The following is a 27,369-nucleotide window of genomic DNA, read 5'->3' as shown; positions in this document are numbered from 1 at the left end:
GGTCAAACTACACGTACGCTTGCCGGCGTGTCAAAGCTCGCGCCCGAGCTCCTTGCGTTTGCCACGCCTCGCGAGTAACGGCGGTTTGAACACACAAAACGCACGCCAGGGCGCGTCCACTTGGCTCATATTTTCGCCTTGGTAGAAATAGTTTCGTAGTTTTGTGAGGCCGCCAGACCCCAGACATTTCTCTGCAGAAGATAGACAGGTTTAAAATGGTGTGTGTCGCCTTACGTACATTATACGTAAGCACCATTGAAGTGTGTTTTGATGTGCGTCCCTTCAAGCATTTCAGTTTAACGTACGCGAACGCAAACGTAAGGAATCGTTATTGAGCTTGATGTCAAATCTTAATTTCGCTCAAAGAGCAAATGTAGCAGCCGCGGATTGAACCTTCCACTTCCAGATCCAGTGACCGCACATGCCTCTTTGACATATTCGACAAATGATAACGGAACAAACGTATGCAGGACCTTTATTAACAACAGTAGAAGTTTTGTTATGGTGGATGAATACTATATTACAAAATATGAGGGTGCGTTATGGCATGTAGTTTAAGTCATTGCTTCAAGAACCGTCGTTGTAGGCGCTCCTGGGTAGACGGATGCCAGCGTACCGTTGCTGCTTAAAGAAGCAACCTGCAGTTGTGGGCGAAAGCAATACAAATATGCGGTCAGTTTTGCATCACACGCAATCGGAGTTGTAAAAAATTCCGCTCCACGTTTGATGGCCCATTGAGCAAGAAGTGTTGCAAGTTTACCAATTTGAAATGCTACCCCAATTCCCAAATTTAACAACTACTTCCCTAAATTTTCTCCACTGCTGCTAATTTTTTTCAGTATACCTCCCTCAAAATGCTGCGCCGTTGGTTACAGGTACGACTACGGGATAAGGGAGTTTTATTCTCCGGAAGTCGTCTGAATATTTTGATAGTTTTTTGCACCTTCACACTGCCAAAGGAAGGAACTTCATATTAATATGACACTTAGCAAGAATTCGAAAGGGAAATCGGCAGCAACTATATTACAAGCTCGGCAAAAAAAATAATTGTGTGTTTTATATCCTGAAGCTGCGCAATGACCTCCGAGTCATTTATGACAATCTGAGGTTCCTTCATACGCTCCCGATATACGGTGCGCGTGCCTCTGTGCATTCCACTGTCATTGGATGCGAATGTGGATTTTAGCAACTGTTCAAAATATTACTCAGCACAAATTGTCTTATGGTCTACAATCTTTCGCTTTTAATAGCAGGATATAGTCGACGTCAAAACAGCTTCTATACGCCCTCTGGAATGGTCATGCCCCTGGGGACTTGCTGGTGCCCTGCTTTGCAATATAAATTAAAAAAACGCAATACCGGTACACGGAACGAGCACATTACGTCCAGTTTGTCCAGCGCCAAGGGATTGGACATTTCATCTCGCCATCAGGTAACCGCCCATGTGTCCGGGAAAGAAGGCTGCGTGCTCGTGGCCCAAGGCGCCTCCAAGGCTCAGCGCTGCACCAGTCGCGTACATGTGCTGCGACTCAGACTGCTGAAGAAGGGCGCCGTACGGGCTGCGCACCACATACTCCGGCTCGTTCACGTAGTCCCGGTGGCCGTGACCATAGCCCCGGCCCCGATCGCCGTGCCGGTCCTCGCCCTCGTGGATGGTGCGCACCACGAATCCGTGCGGGTAGTCCTCGCCGCCCGCGTACACGTGCTGTCCTGCGCCATGCTCCATACCGGCATGGCTCGAAGCCAGCGCGAGGCAGCACGCCAGCAGGGTCAGCGACGATATCTGCGGTTGAACCTAAAACATAAGACTCAGCAGAAATGCCCTCTTGTTTGCATCACAACCCTAGAACGTACGCCGTAGGTTTATTAAAGCTAGCGATAATTAGAGAAATGTGCAGGAATCATCTAAATTAACCCTCAAGGTAAGCGTAACTGTTTACTGTTTTGTACCATAACGCGCTTGTCTGTTTGTTTTTTCTCGTCTACTTGATGGCGATGTCGTTTTGTGCGCCTGTTGCGTGGCTTCACCTCAGAGTCCAGTGCAGGCACGAAATGAGACACGCGCCGGTGCGAGAAACTGGGCGCAAACGCGTGTCTCGGTTTTGTCATGTATATATAGTAGTGTCACCCGACAGGCAACGACAAACGCGTCCTTTCTGTCGTCGACCTTGGCCGACCCTGAATGCGATGCAATGTCACGTAATGCCCAAAAGGATGCCACGAGGAAAGATGGGGGAACTGTCACTCTCTCTTGCGTATAAGTGAATTTTTACTATTAAACGCGACGCACTCGCTAAGCGTCTCTAAAGCTACTTTGCACGACGCGGACTGGTAAGACATTGTGCTGTTCATGCGTTTTGTGGCCAAATAGGTACAGACTTGGGTTGCGGTGCTGAAGGTCTTAGCTCAAATCCCACAAAGACACGTAAATTTATAATTCAGCGCGACCTAGTGTTAGCCCTCAACTATTTTCATCCGCACCTACACTTCTAGTATATGACAGGTGCTATGCTATAGAAACCCAGCCACCAATCTTCCAACGCACGCGAAGCGCCGCGGGCGTAGGAAAAAAAAGCTTTGCCATAATATTTCAACGCAATCACCACAAATACAAAGCTGAACCCGCACATGCATGCACTGATCTTATAAGGTTTTTATTTCATTGAGTTACTTGGTAGTAACTGAATGGAAACCCCGTTTTTTTATTGATATGATATTGGGAGATGTTGAAGCACAATTTAAGGCGCCGGCTACGTCTTGGCTCTTGAATGGTTTCATCTTACAACATACAGGGTTCAAAATGACATATAAAATAACCTTTTCACACAAGCACCAGGACTCGTCACGTACGCAACGTTTTCACAGTAACATTCCGACGTAACAAACACATAGTACATACAATATACAAGTTAAATGTCTCCATAGTTATGTAGATGAAACTCTCAATAATGCAAGTGATAGTGACGCCTAATAACACTGTCTCTTGTCAAAGGGTGGTACAGACATCGTGTAAAAGCATTATCACATATATTCATAACACAACAGTCAACGTAACAAAATCCACAAACACATAGATATATACAGCGACAGTGAAACAAAAGGAACAATAAAAGCCTTAATAACGGCCAACAATGCCGCTGTCTTCAAGAAAAGTATTTAGTGCTTTTAAAGTTTTCTTCTGCCGGGACGTTGTTGGCCAAGGACCCAAGAGAGAGAGAGAGAGATGAAGAGGAAATGCAGGGATGTTAACCGGATATCAGTCTACGGTTTGCTACCCTACACTGGGGCTGGGGAAATAGGGGTTAGAAAGAGGGCAGAGATGAAAGCGTTAAAAAAACAAAAAAAACACGTACACACGGAGACACACACACAAAAGTGGTTCCAGTTAAAGACGTTCACAGTGGCCTGTAGATCGCAAAAAGCGCAATAGTGCTTGCACGGCCTTCTTCGGTGACGTTAGATCCTTTCGATGGTGTAAAATTCTTTTTTCCGATAGCGGTTGGTCGTCCAGATGACATTCCCTCTGTGGATTGTACTGCGGGCAAGCGCACAAATTATGGTCAATCGATTCTTCATGGCCGCAGTGGTCACAGGTTGCGGTGTCGGTCATCCCTATGCGGAATGCATAGGCTTTGGTAGAGGCAACGCCCAACCACGGTCGATACAAAAGCGTGGCGTCTCCACGGCGAAGCTGTGATGGCGCTCGAAGACTTAATGTGGGATCAAGGCAGTACAGTCGAGTATTTATTAAATGTGACTCATTCCATTGCGACGTGGTGCACTGCCGAGCAAGCAGGCGGAGCTTCCGTGCTCCATCATTTCTAGAAAGTGGTATGTGGTACGTAATTGGTACGTGGTGGTGAAGTGGTACGTGGTGGTACGTAATTTCTAGAAATTGGTACGTGGCGCTCCTCAATATGGGCTGAGCGGGCAGCTTGACCGGCCCGTTAATTGCCGATAATCCCGCAGTGACTTGGAAACCATTGGAAGCTAATTTTATGGCCTGCATCACTTATATGATGTAACGTCTCTGTAATGTGAAATATTAGCTGTTCGTGCGGTCCGCATCGTAAAGGTGCGCTACTGCAGTCTATACCCAGTAGAGACTGCAGTGCCGCCTTAGAATCGCAGCATACCGTCCACTTTTGTGGCGGTTCATGACCAATGTAATGGAGGGCAGTGAAGAGCGCTGCGAGCTCGGCTGCCGTCGATGTTTTCACGTGAGTCGTCTTAAATTTGATTGTTGTGACTGTCGCTGGTATCACGACTGCCGCCGCGGAGCTGTTTTGCAGGACAGATCCATCAGTGTAGATATGCGTAGTGTCGCGGTACTTCTCGTACAAAAATAGCAGCGTGAGTTGTTTAAGAGCTGGTGATGATAGATCAGCTTTGTTTTTGCGACGCCAGGTATTGTGAGGTTGATTTTTGGCTGAGCGAGGCACCATGGAGGAATTGATGGTCTTGCAGCCGGAGTGGGTCCTTATATGGGTCCTGAGCACTTCAATTTCAATGCAGGTCTTGACAAGGTGGTCTCTAGCGATTGCTATCATAGCCACGGCTGAAGCACTCGGCGGCAGGCCTAGACAAATCCGGAGCGCTTGAGCCTGAAGACTTTGTATTGTGCGTAGATTCGTTTTACCTGCGTTGGTTATTGCTGGCAAGCTGTATCGCAGAAAGCTGAGAAAAAGCACCCTGTGCATGGCACTTGTCGACATTCTCCAGGTCTTGCCAGTGAAAAACTTGAACAGGTGGCAGATGCCTGTCAACCATCTTTTCACGTATATGTGAGGGCACCATGACAAGTCCCTGTCGATTATGACACGTAGAAGCTTGTATGATCGAACACGTGGTATTATTTGGCCATTTATCATTACGCTGTAGTTTGTAATGGGTTTGCGCGCAAATGGCACTAGTGCGCATTTCTCAGAGGAAATTTTCAGGCCTCGATTACGGAGGTAGATAGCAGTTTGGGTGAAGGCTCTCTGAATTCTCGCTCGCAACTGTAGGTGTGTTACTGCAGACGTCCATGTGCAGATGTCATCCGCGTACATTGATAGCCTGACGGTGGTTGACGCGTTCTTAAGGAGAGCAATTAGCGTTAGAAGAAGTAATACAAGGCAAAGTACACCGCCCTGAGAGACGCCGCGGTACCTATAATGTAGAGAAGTATGGCCTTCCTCGGTGCTTACAAAGAAGTATCGCATGGAGAGATAGCTCCGTATCTATTTAAACATCCGACCACCCACTCCTATTTCGGCGAGAGCAGAGAGGATGGCTTCATGCGTAATGTTGTCATAGGCCCCTTTGACGTCGAGGAATAAAGAAGCGCAGAGATGCTTACGGCATTTCTCATGCTGAATGTAGGTGACCAGGTCGACGACGTTGATCGATGATCGACCACGTCGAAAGCCCGCCATGGCATCCGGGTAGGTGTTGTGGTACTCCACGTACCACTCCAGGCGTCTTAGGATAATCCTCTCTATTACTTTGCCCACACAACTTGCAAAAGTGATCTGGCGATATGATGAGAGTTCGAACGGCGACTTGCCAGGCTTCAGCAGTGGAACAAGGCGACTTGTCTTCCAGCTTGTTGGTAACGTGCCCTCTCTTCAAGATTCATTCTACAACTCAAGAACACCTCTCGCTCTCTCCCCCAGGTGACACAGAGCTCGGTAGGAAATTCCATCAGGTCCTGGCGCTGATGTACGACAACACAAAGCTAATGCTGCCTTAAGTTCGTGCATTGAGAATGGTAGGTCCATACGGTGATCACGTGGTGGCGGATAGCTACTGGAAGGCAATGGAATGTTGGTAGCTGTGAGTTGGCCGGATAAGCTGGCGCAGAAATCTTCTTCCATGTCAACCTCCGATCTCTTTTGAGAGAGGGCAAGAGCCTTAAATGCGAACCGCTGTACGGGGAGTATCCGGGGACCGCGCACCGTTCTCCATATTTGCGATAAAGCTTGCGTGAATCTAGCGACTCACAGGACCGCAGTCCAACGTTGCTATTTGAGCTTGTCTAACCGGCCCTGTATCTTTTTTTTTTTGCGTGCGTCTGGCGGTTCGTAAATCGTCCATTGTCTTCGTACGTCGGTATATTCGTTCGGCACGTCGTCGGATTGCTCGAAGTCGTTCTAGTTCCACATCGAATTCCGTCAGTTTCGAAGAGCATGTGAGAGCACGAATAGTGCCTTGCACCGCGCTCTTGATTGCCTATTTCAAGTCGAAAGATGGATTGGCGTCACAGTGTTCTTCCATGATGGACTGAAATTTAGACCAGTCCACTCTTTGGATCGTATCCCGTATTTTGGAAAGCGACAATCCCAAGATCTTGACGTACGTGGGGATATCGTCGCTTCCGTGTGTCTCTATGTCCGCAAACCACCCAGCACGCCTGACAAGGCTTCGTGAGACAAAAGCCAAGACAGCTGCTGTATATTCTACTTCTGAGCCACGTAGAAACGTAGGACTTTCATCATTCAGCAGCCAAAGTTCATTACTGGAGGCGAACGATACCAGAGATCTACTTCTCGCGTTCATCTTCGAACTTCCCCAGAGTGTATTTTTACTGAATTTGAGCATGTAAAACAAAATGTGGTCGCGTCTTTATGAGCGTTATGCTGAGCACTTTATTGCCAAAAAGGACGTGTCTTCAGTGAAACACGTTACTGGAGTTATAACAGGGTGTTGAATATTCAGCTGCGTATGTTCAAAAAACGGTTTTACGCTCACGGCTGCATTGTTTTCTGCTACAATTTCGCAGAAGGATCGCCTATTCGAATCCACGTCGTTCGCTGTGACATTTGGCACAGTTAATTGCCTGATTTTTAACAAAAAATTCAAATTTGCCTGCCCTTATGGGGATCGGATCTGCTGCCACGACAGCGCAAGCATAAGCTTGTGTCGCCGTCTGCCGGCGGCTAAAGAAATTAGCCGGTCCGGGAGTTGGCCGCGTGTTGCCCGCTTCTGGAACACGTAACTGCTCAAGCTGATACGCTCAAAATGATACAGTCAAATTGTTGACTGATGAATCCTGCGATTGAAACGCAGCCCTACAGTCTAACTTGTTAGATCTGCGTCACAAACAAAATGAAAAAATTGGCTGAGGTTTAACTCTCGTAAACCAAGTTATCACGAGTGAAAGGTCTGTTCGCCTTGGTTTTGAAAAGACTATGTACACAGTGTGTCATTAAGTTAGGCCATGGTCTTTCACACACGTTACACACACTGCCGAAAGGGTTGTTCGTAAAGTCGCTGTTCGCTCGCCTAGCCGGCGAGCTGAACGCGTTGTCCGTGAAGCGCACGCACAGACAGCTTAGCCGGCGCGCTATTCTTGGCGAGACTCAGCGACTATGCGCCGGCGAAGCAGCCGTTAAACAGCCGCGGCGATGCTCCGAGTGAGCGCAGCTGCGACGCCTATCCGCGACGGGTCACGTGGCGTGATGTCACACGTGCCACACTTACTCTCCGGTGGTTCAAGGTCATTGCGACTCGATGAATAACTTTGCGAGACATGACGTAGTAGAACTCTCGCTCTAAAACTTCTCTTAGAGATTACAATATATTATAATTAAGTGGTTGAAGAGGATATATCATAAATTTTCAATCGCTACGATGGCAGTGTATTATTATCGGCAGTGAACGTGTCGAACAAACTGCTCATGTGGTGTATCAGGAATCGGAAAAGCACTTCAATTATGTTATCGAGAAGAGACCTAGCGCTGCATCTTAGCGTTCTTGCCCGTACCACACATTGACGAATAATAGTACATCGAGTTCACTGATCGGTCCGCATGCGCAATAAACTCTTATATGAAACTATAACTCTTGCCCGGTCTTATGCGACCTGAAGATAACTATGTCGCCATCGAATGGGTGTTGCTTTTACAAACGCCTGTTCATTCTCAATTGCAATGACGTATGTACTACTTGTAGCACATATAGCGGAGAGTAAACTTTAAAGCACCTATTCATAGAATATGACAAAGTGTGCCTCTTGCACCGCGCTTTGTTTACCAGGTCCTAGTTTTTGCAGGTATTTATTGTTCTTCAACATCTGGCTCAGGGTGGCATTTACAAAGAACTGTTTGTTCCACATCGGCATATGAGATACGGCCATGTGTGACTCTTGTGGATCAGCAGAAGCTACTCAACACATTTTGTGTCTCTGTGCCAGGTACTACGTCGAGAATGAACCTCTACTGACAGCATTAAACTCTAGACTCTAGACCATTTTCGGAAATGGAGATCCTTGGGCCATTTCCACGCCTGTCGATGGCACAGAGAGGAAAAAAAGAAGCGTTATTGCAGTACCTGAAGTCGACGGATCTCTGCGACCATTTATATGCTCGGTGCACACCTTGAAATATAAGCGAAACTCGGCTCTCTGAATCCCGTCTCTCTTTCTTCAGCATATGCCTTATCCCCAATGTGTAGCAATGTGGACGTGCGTCTGTTTTCCTCGCCTTTCATCTCCTCTGTTTATCTCTCTGTTTTGTTCTTAAGGCGATCATCAGCAATTTAATTGGTCAAGCTTGACTGTCTAACCCAACTGTCTAACCTACCGACATCCGCCACCTTCGGCATGCACGGCGAGGAAGCGGAGCAGCCGATCGACGGATGCCGACAGCGCGTCGAACGAACAATGTTCTGTGAGCAGTCTCGACTCTCACAACTTCGTTCCTGCTCTGAGCGGAAAGGCGGAAAGATCATCTCTAAAAATTCCGCTGCGTTCAAATGCATAGGCACTGAAGTCTGCCCGGGCTTTCACAAACTGCACCATCTTAATTGCACCGGTAACTCCTCCGGGGAACTTGAGGCACCTGAACCTGCAGGCAATCTTAGTTAGGCTCGACATGCTGGTGCTGTAACGAAATAAAGCATATACGAGTCAACACCCGCAAGAATGTCGTAGCCATTGACGTTGAACACACTGCCATTCGCAGTGACCTGCACAATTTTACGGACCTCAGTGGGGTCAAGGTCCATGCCCACATCCCACTGAACAAACCATGATGACTGACGTAATCTGCAATGTTGACGTTGCCATTCCTTATGGCGACTTTCAGATACTGATGTTACTGGCCATAATGACATCATCTAGGTTTCCTGCATGGGCAACTCGCATTGCATAAAGGTTGTCTTCAGAGGTGACACTTTACCTTCGCGCATGAAGGTCGGACATTTTCGCCACTCTGTTATTTACTCCAAGACCACTTCAGTGCCGTAAATTCCAGAAAATTGGACGTGTGATTGGAGTTTGCGAAAGCGCGGCGGTTTCCCCCTTGCCCAGAGCCAGAAAATGCAGTATCCTGCCGAGCAACTCTCTTGAAGTGTCATAATTGCCATGGATCCCATGAAGCTTCTTCAAAAAACTTCCTATTTAAAAATATAATGAATAATTTTGGAACAGATTGTACGGGATGGGTAAACAAAAAAGGAGGCCGCTGACATCGTCAGAAAGCAATAACTACGCTCCGGTCCCCGACAGAAGCCTAGGAATACAGCCACCAACCCTGAACCATCACAGTTCTACTGCATCAGATCACCAGACCACTAATCAGATCGCCTGACCGCCAGCCACTATTGCCACCAACGCCGCCACCCAACTTGTTCAATTCAGAGAGACCAAACGACGCAGAGGCACGGAACGCAGCGATGCATGTGGCTTGTCCCGCACTGCTACATCTGCGCTCTTCTAGAGAACCGGCGCAAATTTAGCCACAGAATCTCGAATCTGGTACTGATGATTTTTTCTCAATTGTTTTCTTACTCTGGTCATCTGTGAATCTCACGTACCAAGCCCTATCAAATTGTTTGCTTATGAATCACTCACGTCTTCAACATACGCAAAAAGAAGTAAAGTCATCGTTTGTGTTAAGAAAGAATTGACGTATGTTTGTGGTTCAGTCTCACAAAGGTAAACAATACTAGTGTCCATGCATCAGGAAGTTCTTTTCCGTTCATAGCATCTTATTTTTCTCACTCGAGTGGGTTCGACCACATCAGGTTAGCTAACATAGCTACGACTCCTATTTCATGAATAATAATCGCTGACTCGCCATCATCCGCTTTGTGGAAGTCGGAAGACAAATACAAGGGGTACACATATTGCATCATTTGCTTCAGACCATGGGTTTTGCGTCTGAAGCAATATCAGCTCGATCCACTTACCTCCATTGCTCAAGATACAGCATCTGCTTGGACTTGGCTTCTTACACTGGATAATAAAGTTTTAAAATGATGGCAGCAGCCACATCTCAATTTATTTTATCATAAAGGCCCTCAAATAAACCTGTTCTTCAGAAGCCTCTGAACAAATTTATTAGCAAGCGTGTCGGCTTCTTATCGCGCAGACGTGTAAGAGTGGATTGAATCAATCAGTAGAGTACGCTATATCGCAAGCACGTGATCGCAAGCAATGGAAGCTTCAACACACACCTTTCAGATATCAACAAGCCGTCAAGAACTGGATGATGAACTCAAGCTGCTTCGCGCCATACTTCAGCAAATTTAAAGGAGATCCAGAGAAAGTCAGTCCTCAACCTTAGGCTAGCGAGGCGCATGCAGAATAAATGCAGTCTGTTGTGGAGAGCGTACAGTCTCTCCACAACAACGTTACCCTTTCTGTGCACTGGCCTTCAATCAAAGCCGTCGATTACAGTCGCCGACGAATTTTGTATGTAAGTAGCTGGTGCGATAGTTACTAACGATGCGGCTCTACACAGTGTTCCTAAAGTATGAAATACAGATACACCCATGGTGTTCTTTGTCCAGGAGCTCGAAGCCGTTTTGGTTACCTGTAGAGGGTTGTCGTAGGCCGGTGCCGACGGGATAACGTACGCCACCTTGTGCCACTTTGGCCAGGAATGAATTAATTTCTGGGGTTTTACGCACCAAAACCACGATCTGGTTATGAGGCACGCCATAGTAGAGTAGTCCGGATTAATGTCGACCACCAGGTGATTTTCAATGAGCCCCCAATGCATCGGACACAGGCGTTTTTGCATTTCGCCCCCATCGAAATCCTACCGCAGCGGCCGGGATTTGCTCCCGCGACCTGGTGCTTAGCAGCGCACTTATCAACGTAACGGCCCCTGTTTGCTGTCTTTTGCGACGCCAGCTGCAGTTCCAGGCCCATACTTACCTTACGCAAGAACGTTTCCTCGCTATAGACGGTGTTCGGGAACGCGCCGCCACTCGTGATAGCGATAAGCACCGTAATTGGATTATCGCCATTGTTTAGGGTCAACGGCGGACGGCACTGATGAAACATTTTCTTTTAGTGTACAGGCAGTGTATTCAACCTATGAAGTGCTCTTACTTGGGGTCCATCGACGGCGACACAAAAGGCCTAAAATAACAGCATCCAATATTTCGCAGAATTCCTCTCTTAAATTTTCTCCTGGCGTGCAAAGAGCGCAGATCTTCTTTCGCACCACTGCAGTGTCGCGAAACTTGAAGATATGTCGAGAAGAGTGGCAGCGAAAGTTTTCTCATACACTCGGAAAACCATGTAAGCAAAAACGTCCATGGAGTTTCGCAAAGAGTGCAACAGGGAAATCACGAAAGAAGATCTGAACGATTACACTACGGGCAGTGCCTTGCTTTCTAAGGCCCAAGCGGGCTGCGCGAGGACAAAATGGCAGTTTCGTCCCCATGCAAAGCATTGAAAGTGGCCGCAAGGTTTAGCGTTGCGCTATAACTCCCCCCACGGTGTTGTAACAATGCGCAGAGGCGACTAGGCGCGAAGCAGCACGCGAGACAACTGCTGCTGTGCAGTAGGAAGAGCGCGTTGCAGAAACCAGGCGTCTTACAACGCTTGTACAATGATGAGCGCGCAATGGGCGCATTATAGTCGCCCCACATCGATAGTGCACGAGATGAGATCGACGGAAAACCTTCGCCAAGTAAAAGGTTTAGATATATTTAGCTTGACGTTTACTAGTCGTTCGGCTCAGACCAGCGTATGCACCACGGCGTGGCGTGCACACAGATCTTTAGTTGGAACGCTAATGTGGGTGCGCGCGCCGCTCGTGAAAGCCGAGGAACCCCGAACGCTGCCCTGGCACTGGCGGAATCGGCTGCATGCAGAACGTGACCGTGCGCCCACATCGCTTCGTCGTTTTTTTCAGCCAAACATACTGCGCGGCTCTGGAGACCTTCTAACCCTCCTGGCGCGGGCTGGGCACACGCTGTCGACACCAGCACAGCACGAACGTAGTGGCAGTGACTGCACGAACGCGCTCGAGTGGCCATATGTACGATGGCACAAAAGAAGTATACAGGATTAAATAGTGGCAACAGGGTAAGACATGCTCTACTGCGGAAATAATCAGAGACGACTCTGCACATTACAAGCTGCTTGTCATGATGCTTTCAACTCATAGTGAAAAAGTTCGCACAAAGTAGATTCGCAAGAGACGCATCAAAATGACAAGTATGTCGGCACGGAAGTCCGATATCTCTCAGAATTAGGGAATTCACGTTGAATTTCTCTCCATAGACAAAAAGATTGATTATTTCCTATTTTCTTTCCTATTTTTCCTATCTTCTCCTCTTCTCGTTTCATTCCCCCCTCCCACAGCATTAGGCAGGCTTTGTGCCCCTCTCGGTGGCAGTTGTCAGCTTCCTCCCTCCCTGTTTCCTTTGTGTGTTTGTATATTTCCATAACAAATAATAATAAAAATAAAATGTTGATAATTGCAAAGCCTTGCGAAAAAAGCCATTGCAGCTGCAAACTGTGTCTGCCTCACCTTAAGTAGTATCTTTTTTTTTCATTCTGACAGCCTTAGTTCAACACTATACTGAGTGAAGCCGCATCTATACTGGACTTTTCTCACATTTATTATATAGTGAGACGCACACCTTGGCACTGGACGCAACAGCGCAATCCTGTTGTGTCGTCTTGCCTTCCGTTTATATAGGGAGTAGTGACCGTCATGCTTATATACTTTGAATATACTTATCAAATAAAGCTTTCTTATGACATATTGTATCTACACGACAAAATTAGTCTTGAAATGTTGTCTACCCTAGGCAGAAGAAAATAGATGTAATAAATAGCAAAAATCATTTTCTTCGCTAGTGAAGGAAGACTACTGCTTCATGTTGGTTCCGAGCCATGCACATTGGGAGCGATAAACACCCGTCACCATTTCACGCCTGTGACGTTTACTAAAGATACACAATGTCGTAACATCGGCTTCCAATTCTGAGCAAAAAGGGAACAACGTTGATGCGAGTAACCCCTTTCTGTGCAATAGTCTCGATACTCGGTCGTGTCTTCAGAGTACTAGCAGTTGCAAGAAATAAGTTATATATATATATATATATATAAATATATATATATATATATATATATATATATATATATATATATATATATATATATATATATATATATAACTGCCCCAAGGACATCTTTTCTAAAGCACCACGTGCAGCGTACTAAACGACAAGTAACTCACACGACTTATCATTATTATTTCATATGAAAACACACATACAATACACAGAGAGGGAAAGACGAAAGGAGTATGTTGGCAATAGCCTTCGAGAGGGGCCCAAAGCCTGGTTACTCTTACGAAAGGAGGGGACAAAATTCCGCGTTTTGCTTGCCAAAACCACGATATGACTATGAGGCACGCCGTAGTGGGGGACTCCGGCTTAATTTCGACCACCTGGGGCTCTTTAACATGCACTAATGCGGGGCGCACGGGCGCTTTTGCCTTTCACCCCCATGGAAATGCTGTCGCCGCGACCGGGATTACATCCCGCGCTTTCGTGCTTAGCAGTGCAACTCCAAAGCAACTACACCACCGCGGCAAGTAAAGAAGCGGACAGACAAAGATCTTGAAGATCAGCAGAAGGGAAGTAAAGCAGAAAGAAACAACAAGATGACAGACCACAAAGACGAAAGTAAAGAAAGACGTAGAGTGATCAAGTAGACAACGTCCTAAATATTAACACCCTTATTTAACAGTGGTTGCTATCCTTGTAAGCACCATTGCCAGGTTGCACCCAAATGACCGCTACACTTACAACAAAGTGTGCAGCATGAAATTTTTATTACCCGCCGTGGTTGCTCAGTGGCTATGGTGTTGGGCTGCTGAGCACGAGGTCGCGGGATCGAATCCCGGCCACGGCGGCCGCATTTCGATGGGGGCGAAATGCGAAAACACCCGTGTGCTTAGATTTAGGTGCACGTTAAAGAACCCCAGGTGGTCAAAATTTCCGGAGTCCTCCACTACGGCGTGCCTCATAATCAGAAAGTGGTTTTGGCACGTAAAACCCCAAATATTATATTATATTATGAAATTTTTATTATAGGATAAAAGGTGGCTGATTGTGCCAAAGGTAACGCTGTGTATGTGCCCAATGCTGGTATGCTCAGTATATAAGCATCAATGCATTGTACAAATGTAAACTCCTTTCAGACTGCGTTTCAATAATCGCATGCCACAAGCCTTCCACATAGCCCTCTTTCCAAGCACGCTAACATTCGCAGCCACTTTTTTTTATAAAGTTACGAAGGTTATATTAAAATTTGATTTCACTTTGCATACGAAAGGTAAGTTCGTAAGGAATTCCTTACCCCCAAATTCAAGGCCGTATCGTCTTGCATCAACGAAAACCAATCAATGCAAACTAACATTTCTGTGGACGCACTAGCAACTCGGCAGTTTCAAATTCGTCACAAATCAGTTATGCACGTTTACGCACCTTTTCTGATGCAGCTTTCACGTCCCCGCTTTGTCTCATTGTCTTAAATTACTTTAATCACACCCCTCTGACGTGACTTTGCTGTGGTGACGATTGTTTTAGTCCTACTGAGCGAACGTAATAAATAAAGAACTGTTCTGATAGTTCCGGATGACTGCTATTAAACAGCCATATTGTCCATCCTTCTTCCTTTACGCATTTTCTGTTAAAACTTTCTGTTAACACATTTTCTGTTACCACGAACTTTTTAGTTCGGTATACCCGTCTGCCATTCTTCAGTTTGTGTCTCGTACGTGTGTTTATTTCAAGAACTACTGTTGTCACCTAATTATTAAAACTTCTTTGGCGCAACCTTTGTATCCTTTTTGCAACCCTCCTTTTCTGCTTTTCGTGAAAATTCTACCGAATTGGTAGTTCAGTTTTCTATTTGCCTTTGTTTCAGTTGCACACAAGGAGTCTGCAGCGCATCTATCGCTTTTATTGATTGTTGACCTGATTTGATGGACATTTTTTTTCGGTCATGTGCTATTTGAAAGCGGTTGAGCGACTGTTCGCCCCTCCCCCACCACTATTTTTCTATAACATGTGTGCATTAATTTAAAGAAAGCTTTAGCTCAGGAGCTCGTATGCACATTCACGTGAATGGAGAAATCATATTTCTCGGAGACCACATCTCCAAATTTGATTAGATTTGTTGCATTTAAAAGAAAAAGTTAAAATCGAGTGACTGTAGGAAGCAGATTTCTTCTTCATGCCGTCAGCTTTTTGGAAAAGTTTACGAAAATTGCAAAATATAAAAATGCTCAACTATCAAGTTTGCAACCATTTAACAGTGCAATGAAAAACGATATCAGTATTATTTAAGCTGCACCCAATGATACATCAAAAGTGGGCAAAATTGCCACACCACTCAAAAATGTACCACTAATTTGTGAGCCGGACTTTCGTAAAACCCGTGCAAACATTGTAATCATTTCACGTAAGTCACACATTCATATGTAAAATTTCTGCGCTTTAGCTGTTCTAACAAATGCAGTTAACATAACTGCGATATCTGGTATTCTTGCGGAATTACCGATTTGTAAACGTCACGCTTCAATAATTTTATATTTACCAATTTTTGTGACACTTTCCTAAAGAAATCAGATCCTAAATCAATAACCTTTACCTATAGTCCCTAGAATTTACCTTTCTCTCTCTAACAAATGCTACAAATGTCGTTCAAATCGGTGCGGTGGTTTTCTCATAAAAGCATTTTTGCGTCGCGCATTTCTGTTACCGGCATTTCCAGGTGAATGTCGCACCCTGGCGTGTGTGTGTAAATTTTGATGCTGCGACCGGGGTCCGGGATTCATTAAGAGTGAAGATGAAGGCAGGACCCCGACCGAAACGACAAAAATTCAATGTTTGTTTTCGCTTTATAACGTGCGTATGCACACTTTCAATTTATCAAACACTGGATCCTAAGAACTACGTCCTATATATATATATATATATATATATATATATATATATATATATATATATATATATATATATATATATATATATTTGTGTGTGTGTGTTTGTGTGTGTGTGTGTGTGTTCAAAGAGCCGAGACAGACACAACACCCTTTCCTTGGGCAAGCTGTTCTCCCGCTTCGTCGTCCTCCACCTCACTCTATCCAGCCTCCGAGCCTCAACTTTGCGGCTGGTTTGCTCCTGTAGGAAAATCACATGATGTCACGTTACGTCTATCGACGCATGCAGTTTTAAATGCGTGACACATGCACAGGAAAGTTACTTCGCTTTCTGTTGCCTATGCGCGAGTCAAAAGGCGTGGAGCGTACTCGCCAAATGTTCTCTCCCAGTCGCTCGGTAATAACGAAAGGTCCTTTGTACTTCATGCAGTTTGTTTGAAGAGTACGGTGGACCTTATTGTACCCACACCTCGTCACCTATATTGCATTGTGGTGCCGCCGGATGGTGGTGTCGATCGTAATACCGTTTTTGCGCTTGTTGCGCATGAGCAATCCTTCTGCGCGCCACCATTCGGATATTGCGACAAAGTGCCTCTTCTGCCACGGAACGTCCAACCTTTATGGGTGTGTCCAAGTCGAATGCAGCGCTCAGTTTCGGTAGTTTTTCGCCCACGATCTCGTGTAGGGAAGTTCCTATAGAGCTCTGTAGAACTGTGTTCACTGCGTGCGCAGCTGCTCGGAGATGGTCTTCCTAATCAGCTTTACCTCGTTTGTAATTTTTGATATACGGTGCGAGTCGAGCTTGTATAGTCTGGTTCGACCTTTCCGTCAGACCATTCGATAGGGGATGGTAGGCAGACGCGAAGTGATGCGCAACTCCAGTTTGTTGTAGGTAAGTGAGGAGCTCGCGACTGCGGAAGGTGGTCGACCGGTCGGAGATCAATTTTTTTGGAAGGCCATATCTCCATTCGAAGCGGTCCCACTGGAATCTTATGACCTAGTTGGCGGCAAGAGAACGCACGGCAGCGACCTCTACGAAATTGGACAACCAATCCACAACGACCATAATATAGCGATTAATGCTGCCGACATTGGAAGAGGCCCGATGTGATCTATGCCCAGCACGTAGAAAGCCATCTAGGGAGGCGAAATGGGTATAAGAAGTCCATGTTGACCTCCAGGACACGGTTTGCATTGTTGACACACCTCGCAGCTGGCGACGTCTGAACGTACATTCTTTTCCATTCTCGGCCACCAAAATCGCTCTTGTGCCTTGTGTAAGGTTGCTCGATAGCCGACATGGCCTCTTTCGGGGTTGTCGTGGATGGCATGCAAAATACTTGATCGTAAAGGACCAGTAATTATCGGAAGGTGGCGTTCATCTCTCTTATTGGCCCAGTGGCGACGATACAGCGTATCATCACGTAAAACAAACTTGGCATTGTGTCAGTATCCGTACTATAGTCTATATACGAAACCAAACCTTTGTTGGCGCGTTGCGCCTTTGTCAGGTCATGTTCAGAAAACATGATACACCTTTCTCGGCTCCGCGGAGAGGCTTCCTCGATTGGGTTTTGTGATAAGCGTCCGCAAGCTGATTTTCAGCTTCAGCACGGGGACACACGTCGTATATGTAGACCTGTAGCCGAACAATCCATTGGACAAACTTAAGTTTGAGGTACTGCTTTCAGAACATTCATGCAATCGCGGAATTATCCGTTACCACCGTGAATTGTCGGCCAAACAACTAACGACAGAACTTCTCATCCACGTTCCAAACTACAGCCAAGCACACCAGTTCGTTCGAATAGTATGACGCTACGCGTCTGAGAGTTTACGACTGGCGTAAGCGACAACGTGTGCACGCCCACTTGTGTCACGCGGAAGCAAAACTGCCCATATGGCAATCTGACTCGCATCAATATGTACTTCTGTCGCCTAATTTTCAATAAAGTTGCACAGCACCGGAATATGCGTCAGCTGGTGTTTGCGGGTTCGGAAGGCTTTGTCCTGCGAAAGTCCCCATTGAAATTGAGCTCCTTACTTTAAGAAGTTCGTGAGTGGACTTGCAGTTGATGCAAAGTTCGGGACAAACTTGCACAAGTACGGCGCCATCCCGAGGAATACTTGGAGCTGTTTAATACAGGTTGGTGCAGGATATTTGGCGACAGCGTCTATGCGTTCAGGTAGGGGTCGTACGCCGTCACGAGAGATCTTATAGCCGAGATAAGATGCTGTAGTCAATCCGAGCTGACATTTCTGAACTGACATTGCATGGACAGAGTTGGGCTTGCGGGCAGTTCTTATATCCATGGCCGGACCAGCCACACGCAAAGCAGCCGCGTCTCAGTGTAGCCGTCTCCTGTGACAAGCGGCGACTAGAAGTGCCCTGCAACTCGACCACCCGGTTTAAGGAAGTGGAGATGTCGGCCTGGTGTGTGCAGAGACAAGATCGCGGCGTGCGTCGAGTCGTGTATCCCGCCGACGACGAAATGCCTGGCTGCCGGTGAAGACCATGGTATGTCGCAAGCACTAATAGGGACAGCTTGTCGTAAATGTAGGTTGCAATATCATCCGTTTAGCCTCACTGCGAGGCCGCATCGTCATGAAACGCGCGTCAGAAGCGCTCGGAAGCTGTGTAAACGCGGCCGTCAGGGCCGCGCTCCAAGTCGGCCATGTCCTATATGCACTGCTTTGAAATCGATGCCATGCTTGAGCGGATCCTCGAAGACGGCCTTCGGCAACACATTTTTTAGTAACCTCTGCCCAGGAGTGCTTCAGAGCAACCGAATTGACGATGGTGAGAGATGCGGTCGGGTCACCTTTAAAACCATGTAAACATGGACTTTCGTTCTCAAACAGCGAATTCGAATCCCAATGTTTTGAGCTGTTGAGTCCGCAGGAACATGGCTTGTGAAATGGCGACGCTGCAGTCCTGCCGCGGAGCTGTCGTGAAGGCTTGGACGCCGTCCGTGGACGGCACTGCCGGCGAGTCCGAGAGTACGCGTCCACTTCGGAGTGTCATGGACGCAGGGATGTGGGGGCCTTCGATGGGGTCGGGTTTTAGCGACTGCGCCATTCTAAGAGACAAGGCCGACACAACACCTGTTCCTTGATGATGATGATGATGATGATTATGATGATGATGGCATTTATGTGTTTGGCGCATACCCACTCAAGGAGGTTGGCCAAGATTCGGGCAGATTTTACGCAGGGGCAAGCTCCCAGCCTCTGAGCCAACGGCCCACTCTTCATTGCAATATTTATATATATATATATATATATATATATATATATATATATATATATATATATATATATACACGAAGATTATTTTCTTTCGATGCGGGGGTTAATGTGCAGAAATCATAGGCGCACGCATGGACGCAAGAGACATCTGGTCTGGGGGTGGCATTTCGCCAGAAGACGTGCACCTACAAGTTTTACGCTGTTAGGATTTGGGGCTCAATCCCATCGCTCGTAACCCGTTGTCAAGATTGGAGTCCGGCATGAATTCGAAGGTAGCTGGCCCATGCCGTCGTCCAACTTATCCACGCTGAGGACGTTGATGAAGGGAAGGACTGCTTCTCATCGAGAACGAGGAATATGGGTTTATTTACAGCATCTACATCAGTCTAGCATGACTGCGAGAGAATGTACCTCAGTCTAACATGACTGCTTGAGAAAGTGCCTCAGTCTAACACGACTGCTTTAGAAAAGTGCACTGAGCAGCCGGACAACAGCGGTTTATAAACACTCGGTCCCCCCCTCGATCCCAAGGTGACGGAAACGTTCGTCCAGTCATCGTAAACAAGCTGCCTCTCTGCGGGACAGGCTTACGTCCACACACTTCCGCACAGGTTCACGGTCCGGAGCGGACGTCAGACGGGCTTCCTCGAACTCGGGGCTTGTGTCAGGAAAGGTGCCTTTTATTCCCCGAGCTGACCCCCGCAGCGCGGCCGGGTGCCCATTGTCTTGTGTCTTAGACGGCGTGTGGGAAGGAGCCTCGAACTACGTTCCCGCGAGCACACCCCCGCTCGCGGCAGACCAGGGCGGCGGTGGTGGGCTCAGTAACAATAGTTGGTCCGCTGATCGCATTCAGTGAAAACGGCGACGAGGCTAGAGCGTAACGGTGGCGTTCCAAGAAAGTTGACGCCACTGTCGCAACAGGCTGGCAAAACTTGCACCTTAGCTAGGCCGTTCTTAACAACGCTGTATTATGCGAGTTCTCGTTATTTTTTTGTACTTTTAAACTCGACGATAAGCTGTTTCTCACGTTTGGTTCTTCTTCCGGCTCGTGCTATGCAACACAACATTGCATAGGTAAGCGACGGGGCAGATGTACAACTAATATATGTACGTAGCTAACGTAAGAAAACGGATTTAAACATTTCTTACATAACTCACAATGTCTATTCATAGAATGTATATAGGCTTTTACAGATTACGCATGAATCCTATGTAAATTGTTATTCGCTTTTGTAAAGATTTTCAAGAATCTAAAATAAATTGCCCTCCTTTTCGTGTTGCTGATGCCATGTTACCGTGCTGAAGTCAGAGATGAGATTGAGATCAGCTGTGACCAATCATTGTGATCAAATCTAGAGCCTCCTTAGCTCATCGCCTGACTTCAACCCCCCTCCCGCAGTCCTCAGCTTACTTTTTCTTCCTAATGAAGAGTTGCTGTAGTTTTTGCACCGGAAAGCTATAGAACATTCAATTTAAGCCATTGAATGTGAAGTGCACAGTAACTCGGGCTTCGTTTCATGCTCGCCGAAATTGTGTTCCATTGTCATTTTGGTAATATGACATAAGAGAAATCAACCATTGTGATAACAAACAGAACGCCATGGCGTTTGAGCCCCCGCTGTGGATGATCAAGCACCGGCCCTTCAGTACACCTAACGTTTGGCTGTAAGGAGGCACTATATACGCACAAGCAGGTTAGTGAACGGAGACGAGGGTGGGTGTTACAGCGCTGTCACACCCACGGCTCGCATAATATAGAAGCGTTAAATCCTTCTTTTTATTCGCGTTGTGATATTAAGCGCTGGGAGCTCGAAAGTAGTGTGTACAAATAAAACGAAACAAAACAAAAACTATACCTGGCGTCGCCAGGCGGGCGTTGGCGATGCAACAAAGGCTTAGAGTAATATGAAATAGATGCTGTTTATTCCCATCACTGTGTTTCCTCCGGGGATGCATTCGTTCTAAACGCGCGAAAAGTTGACAACACACAAAGAACACAACAAACACAAGCGCGTCGTGTTTTTGTGTGGTGTCTGCTTTGCGTACCGTTAAATAAACTGCCGCTACTTGCCAAACAAGAAAGTCATTTCCACACAGTTTCCAGAAGTTATATATATATATATATATATATATATATATATATATATATATACACGACGGCAGGTTATAAACTTTGTGGACTCCCTTTTCAAAGCGGTAGCAACAGCTTCGCCAAAGATAACGCACAGCAAGAAACTGCAACTAATGTCTCGAAAAGTGTTCTACAGACCTCGCATTGACATATTCAGTGTTACAAAAATAACCGGAAAGCTAAAGAAAGGTCCATATCAGTGACAATTTTTGGCTGCGTCGCGTCGTCATCCAGGTCACGACGTAATTAGCTGGCGCGCTTAACGATACGCACGACACAGACGCAGCGCTAGTTTAAAGGTTTTCCTTCTCCAGAACGCCGGCGAAGGAGAAATATCCAAGCCTGTGCTTCGGGCCGTCAAAACATTGTACGATCTTTAGGTTTATGAATAATGCTACATGCGCCGTAGCTCCTATCTGCGAAAAGGCTCAACACATGAGCGAGGAAAGAAGGACGTATGTGGGAAGCCGAGAGGGGCTTTCACATTTCTGTAAAAGGTATTCGAGACTGAGAGTGAAATCCTAGGAAACGGTAAGGAATTACAACAGCGAAACATCAAAAATCATAACCTCCAGATAGAAAGCACGAAGTGACGTGGTCCCGTAACGGCCTGGGGCTTTGGTGCGGAGGCATTTCCTGGAAGTAAGAGTCGCAGCCGGGCGTCCGCATCCGCGTACGTGCCCGGCAATGGCAGCACGTTATTTCGGAAGAACGGAGAGAGAGAGCACCCACTGTGAGGGCGTGGGCTTGGACGCTCTCGGCAATTTTCCTCAAAGCTCCGCAAAGAATCGCAATCGCGGCTCTTGAAACAGAGCGCACGAAGAGGGATCGCGTCTCCTTTGGTGGCGGAGAAAACCGCCAGTCGCAGGGACGGGAGAGCGATGGTTCCTTGTCGTTGAAGCACCAGAATGCGCTCGCCACGACCGTGGCCGCGCGTCGCACCGTTTGATGCGTGTTCTTGCGCCAGGCTATTAAAAGATGTCCAGTAGGAACTTCAGCAGGCCCGTGCATGACGCTGGCGTCATAAAGACCTATATTCGTTATAACAGTGTTCATAGCTTCCTTCTCGTATCTGCTAAATGAAGCAGCGAAGTTGAGCCACATTATGATCTCTTCCGCTGCTAGAGTGGCCGAGTAAAACTACGCTCCTTGAACCAACAGGCTTTTCAAAACACCGGACCACGCGGTAGCTGCAGCGGCTGTGGTCACCTCTCAGATACGGCTCACTGGATGAACAAACGTAGGCAAGGTTTTTGTGCTGGCGTGACGTGAAAGGCAATGCATGACCTGACGGCAATAAAACAAAAAATTCTTGTCGAAATACGTTGATGCCTCTTAGACGATACACCTATGATGAGCGAGTCATCTCGTGGCGTCACTTCGAAATACACGGCGCAATCGGCAGTACTGACGAGCGCACTGTCAGCGTCAAAACTTACGCAAGTTGCCCCATGACCCGGAGTGACGACACAATGTTGTCTTCCTCGCTTCTTGAGGAAGGATTTCTTTCTCGTCCGAGCGTTGCGTAACTGTTCCACCCGGCTTGCTGCTCACTCATAATTCAATGCGTACCATAACGTGCGCAAGGCACAAGAAGAACGAGAGGTAATGGCAGATTCGGTACATATGCAAGTGGCAGCAAGTAAGCACAAAAGCTGTGAGAGTTCCATTATAAACCAGGGCCTTTGTTCACAAATCATTTCCTACACTATAAAGCAGTTTTTTAGGAAACGTTATCAGCCACTATAGTAATACCACATGCACTGTTAAGGAATGTGGTCGGCCAATAAGAAACAGCTTTTACGAAAGGAAAGCTTAGTAAGTTCCATCCTAGATTTCAGAGCATTTCGCACCGTCACTTAAAAAAATATAATGTGTTCCTGGTATTTGTACGTAATATACGATAATTATTCAAACATATACGCCAATAAAGTCGGTTTTATACTCAATCAGATAAATTTATCGCCTGGCTAGCAACAGCGCAGCAACTAAAAATATATATATTTTATTTAGTGAGATCGAAGAGCTCTGGGTTAATAGAGTTAAAGCCAAACCTTTTGAACGTGATCGGTGAAGTAGCTACGCATGAAGCAAGTTTAGTCGCTGCCAAGGAGATATTCCATCTGTCCTTTTTCTGAAGCACGTTGTAATGACGTGGGAGAGCGATCCATTCCTAACAGAGGTGTTAGGTAAGAGGCAGGCTAAGATTCCTCTTGTGGTTGAGACGGAAAATGAGAGGACTTGCCTCCTGGCGATTTCCCAGTTTGTGGCCTAAATTCGTAGGGTATTAGGCCAGTAGAACAATGAATGGTCTTCGCAACATGGTCCGTCTATCTCCTCATAACAAAGAAAAGCTGTCAGAGGTGCACGAGCAGACGATTAACTTGCGCCTGAATTCGGTTGCAGCATGCAATGCTCGCGATGGGCAGCCGGGTAAATGAAGTGGCTGATGACTGAAAGATGAGACAAAAGTCGCGATAAGCCTTCTAATTAAACGCTTCAGGCTGCGAAATCGCATGCCATTGTTATGCTTTGCGAACCGTTTAATTTCCGAGCGTTGTCGCACGTTCATCCACGGAAAAAAGCTTACTCCCATTGTCAGCGTCCATGCAGCCTCGACTTTCTTGTAAGATTAAGCAACTGCAACAAGCAAGTTTTGAGAAAAGAAGGTGACTCTCCGTCGTATATAGAAAGTGCACATTTTGGCATGATGCCAAAGTTGCTGTCTAGGTGTTTAATTTAAAATACATGGGGCGGCATGTTCTATTGAAACATGTTGTCTCACGAAGTTACCATCGAAGCGACATACTGGCCCCTCGCTCTTGCTGCGCTCTAAGAATGATTTCATCAGCTTCTCCTCTATACATCCAGCTAATGTGGAATAGGCCCAAATGACAGCCGAGCTCTTCCGAGCAATATAATCTATACTTTTCTCTAAATGGCTTGTGGGGGTTTTACGTGCCAAAACCACTTTCTGATTATGAGGCACGCCGTAGTGGAGGAATCTGGAAATCTCGACCACCTGGGGTTCTTTAACGTGCACCTAAATCTAAGTACACGGATGTTTTCGCCCCCATCGAAATGCGGTGGCCAGGATTCGATCCCTTGACCTCGTGATCAGCAGCCGAACACCATAGCCACTGAGCAACCACGGCGCGTAAATGGCTTGTCCTTCATCATGTATTTCTAGAGCCACACCGAGGACTTCAGTATTAGTTCAGTTGAGACTTCAGTTCAGCATTATTTTGTTCCAAGTAACATAGTTTTTCTCGCATTGTGTAGGTAAGTTAAACGGGCTAAAGTTCGGACATGTTAACTTTAAAACAAAAGAAGAAGAATTAAGACCGTCCATGTCCAGCAGTTTCTAGATGTCAGAGTTAGTCCTAAAAGGCAGCGAAAGGTGACGCAAGAGTTAATTAAATGATGCGCATTAAACATAGACGGACTCAGTAACTATACTAGGGTGTTCGTCAGTGCCCGTAGACACGCGGTTGCCGTAACTGCAGTAGTTGCGAAGGTTGGCTGGAAAATTACCTCTGCTTTCCTGTACAAATAACTTAAGTATATACGACACGCTTTTATGTTTTGCCCTTACCATCAAGGCTGTCTGCACAGCTATGCCTGCCACCCACTTCTCTTCCCGTGGGAATACAAGAGCAACTTGTCACCACTTGTATGTCCACTTGAGGAAACAGGGGGCCAAATTGAAAAAATTTTTCTGTCGTATACATTCTCTCTGCATTAAGCAACCGCCATCATTACCGCACGTCCATGTCATGAATAGCTATAGCATCTGCTCTAGCGACAATTTCTAGTTTAAGGATTCTTTTGTGAATACACGCCCAATTTCATACTGCAAACAAACATTCCACCGCATAACTCTTGTGAGCATAGCTGATATAAATCAATTTCAGCTTTCCCACGTGCATAAAAGCGCAGCATGTCATTCAAATCAACTATGTAGCCGATTATAGCAATTTGGTTTTCGTAGCATAATAGAGGAAAACTATATACGAAATGAGATTCTTACGTTTTCATCAAGGTGTCGCAACAGATCGATCAGTAAATGCAGTTGCGTGAACTTGGAGCGAGGTTTCCCTGAATTACAAAGCGTGTACAATGCTCCTTATCTTGCAACATCGTAGCGAGTAAAGGAGCAACTATCAAAGTATTTTTCTATAAAATTGAACGCCAAAGCAACATCTTAGCAAACCACATCAACTGCCCTTTGACCCACTGTAAGACGCAGCGCGAACACGTCTTACAGTTGCAGCAACATGAACACTTGCAGCGCTGTGAAGACTGAAACGACGGGACAACGGGCTCTTAACCGTTCCTGGTTGCATTCACGTGCCGTTGCTACTGTACGCGAACTGCATTCCCCAGGCTGCCAATTTTTTTTCCACTCCGTTGAAAGCGGCAACTAATCGCCACTGGAATCGCATGCACGGCTGGGGCAGTAGCAAGGCGCCTGCTGCTCCACGCTTACCTTGATTTGAGACGTCATGTCGTCTCGCAGACGGCGCTCTGTCCCCACCTAAGCTGTACGAAATCCAGAATGGCAAGAAACCGCGCGTGCGTTTGCAAAGGGCCATTTATAGCTTTCTCTGGGCAGTGTGGGGGACCGCTGCCCCCTTGCCGCCGGAGCCACCGGTGAGGGAGGGAGTGCACCAGAACGGAATCGGGAAGGGCGGCCTCCTCCGCACTGGACCAGGAAAGAGGGTCGCCGTCGGCTACCGTCCAGCGAAAGCCTTTCCTCTCGCGCGGCCCTTCACACGTCATCCGCGAACAACCCTGCAATACTCTCGCTTCGCGGTCCGCGTGTTCCTGTTTTCTCTTCCTCACGGGAGCCGTATACATACACAGTACGTGATTCTGTTTATGTCTTCGGCTCGATGCACAGTTACCAGTTATAGAAAAACCGGCCGCCCCCCTCCTATACCGACTTTCGCACCGGCGAGAGGCGAATAGCTGCTTGGAGGAAGATCGCAGTGCTCTAGGCCGGCATGCATGCATATCCTCCAGCCAGCCGTGTTTTGTTTCTGGCGCCGATCCGGCTACCGCCGCCGGTGGTGGTTCCCTTTCATCCTCGCGCGCGCGCTCGCGTCGTTTGCCGCGCGCGACCTTAACCGGCACCGGCGGCGTTTGCGTGGTGCTTCTTTGAGAAGAACCAAGTGCGTGGACTATTTTTAGGACGGCCACTCTGGACGTCTACAGTACGCGTAGCTGACGGAACGCGAGGTGCTTGCCCGCGTTGCCTGAATCGAGCCGCTAGCTCTCCGTGGGGAGCAGCTGGCCACTTCGGGAGCCAACCGTTACGGACCGCTCTCTCTACACCTTAGCCGCCCGCACGTCTCGCCGGAGCTCTCACGGCTCGTGTTGTTTTTGCGCACCTCCTTCCAGTGTTTTCCGCGGCAGGAGCAAAAAAATTCGCCATTGAGAAAACCCAAGTTCAGCGCAGCGAACAGGCGGCCAATAACAACGCTGCAGTTGCGAGCGTGATCGTTTAGCTTTTCTTAGAATTGGTACAACAAAAACAAAAAATAAAGAAAGAAAACGAGTAGATGTTAAAAATACGTTCCAGGCTATGTTATTTTCAGGCTGCATGTACTTCCTCCTGTCTACGACGGTGTTAGACTAACCCTTATTGTGAGCCATACTTCATGAGCTGCTTTTAGAATACGTTTTCCTACTGTTTCTGTACTTAGAAAAAGTCACTGTTGCTTGAGAGGCATGATTCATTCGTTCCTGGCCATTTGCAGAAGCATGAATAATAGCAAGATAACTTCTCAATGTGTATTTACT

The 27,369-nt window shown here is 46.9% G+C and overlaps 1 protein-coding gene across 1 annotated transcript; it reads right to left on the bottom strand.

The window, feature by feature from the left end:
* Nucleotides 1-459: 459 nt before the first annotated feature.
* Nucleotides 460-26,123, bottom strand: LOC142572342 (uncharacterized). Its single transcript, XM_075681383.1, has 3 exons — nucleotides 26,054-26,123; nucleotides 1,384-1,783; nucleotides 460-638 (listed from the first exon to the last, which is right to left on the bottom strand). The coding sequence occupies exons 1-2, from the start codon at nucleotides 26,069-26,071 to the stop codon at nucleotides 1,418-1,420; spliced, it is 384 nt and encodes a 127-aa protein (XP_075537498.1). The 5' UTR covers nucleotides 26,072-26,123; the 3' UTR covers nucleotides 460-638; nucleotides 1,384-1,417.
* Between the last annotated feature and the right edge of the window lie 1,246 nt (nucleotides 26,124-27,369).

The sequence above is a fragment of the Dermacentor variabilis genome, chromosome 1 (assembly GCF_050947875.1).
Source record: "Dermacentor variabilis isolate Ectoservices chromosome 1, ASM5094787v1, whole genome shotgun sequence".
In the NCBI taxonomy this organism is placed as follows: domain Eukaryota; kingdom Metazoa; phylum Arthropoda; class Arachnida; order Ixodida; family Ixodidae; genus Dermacentor; species Dermacentor variabilis.
The sequence above is the reverse complement of the archived record's forward strand: the minus strand, read 5'-3'. Positions and strand labels throughout refer to the sequence as shown.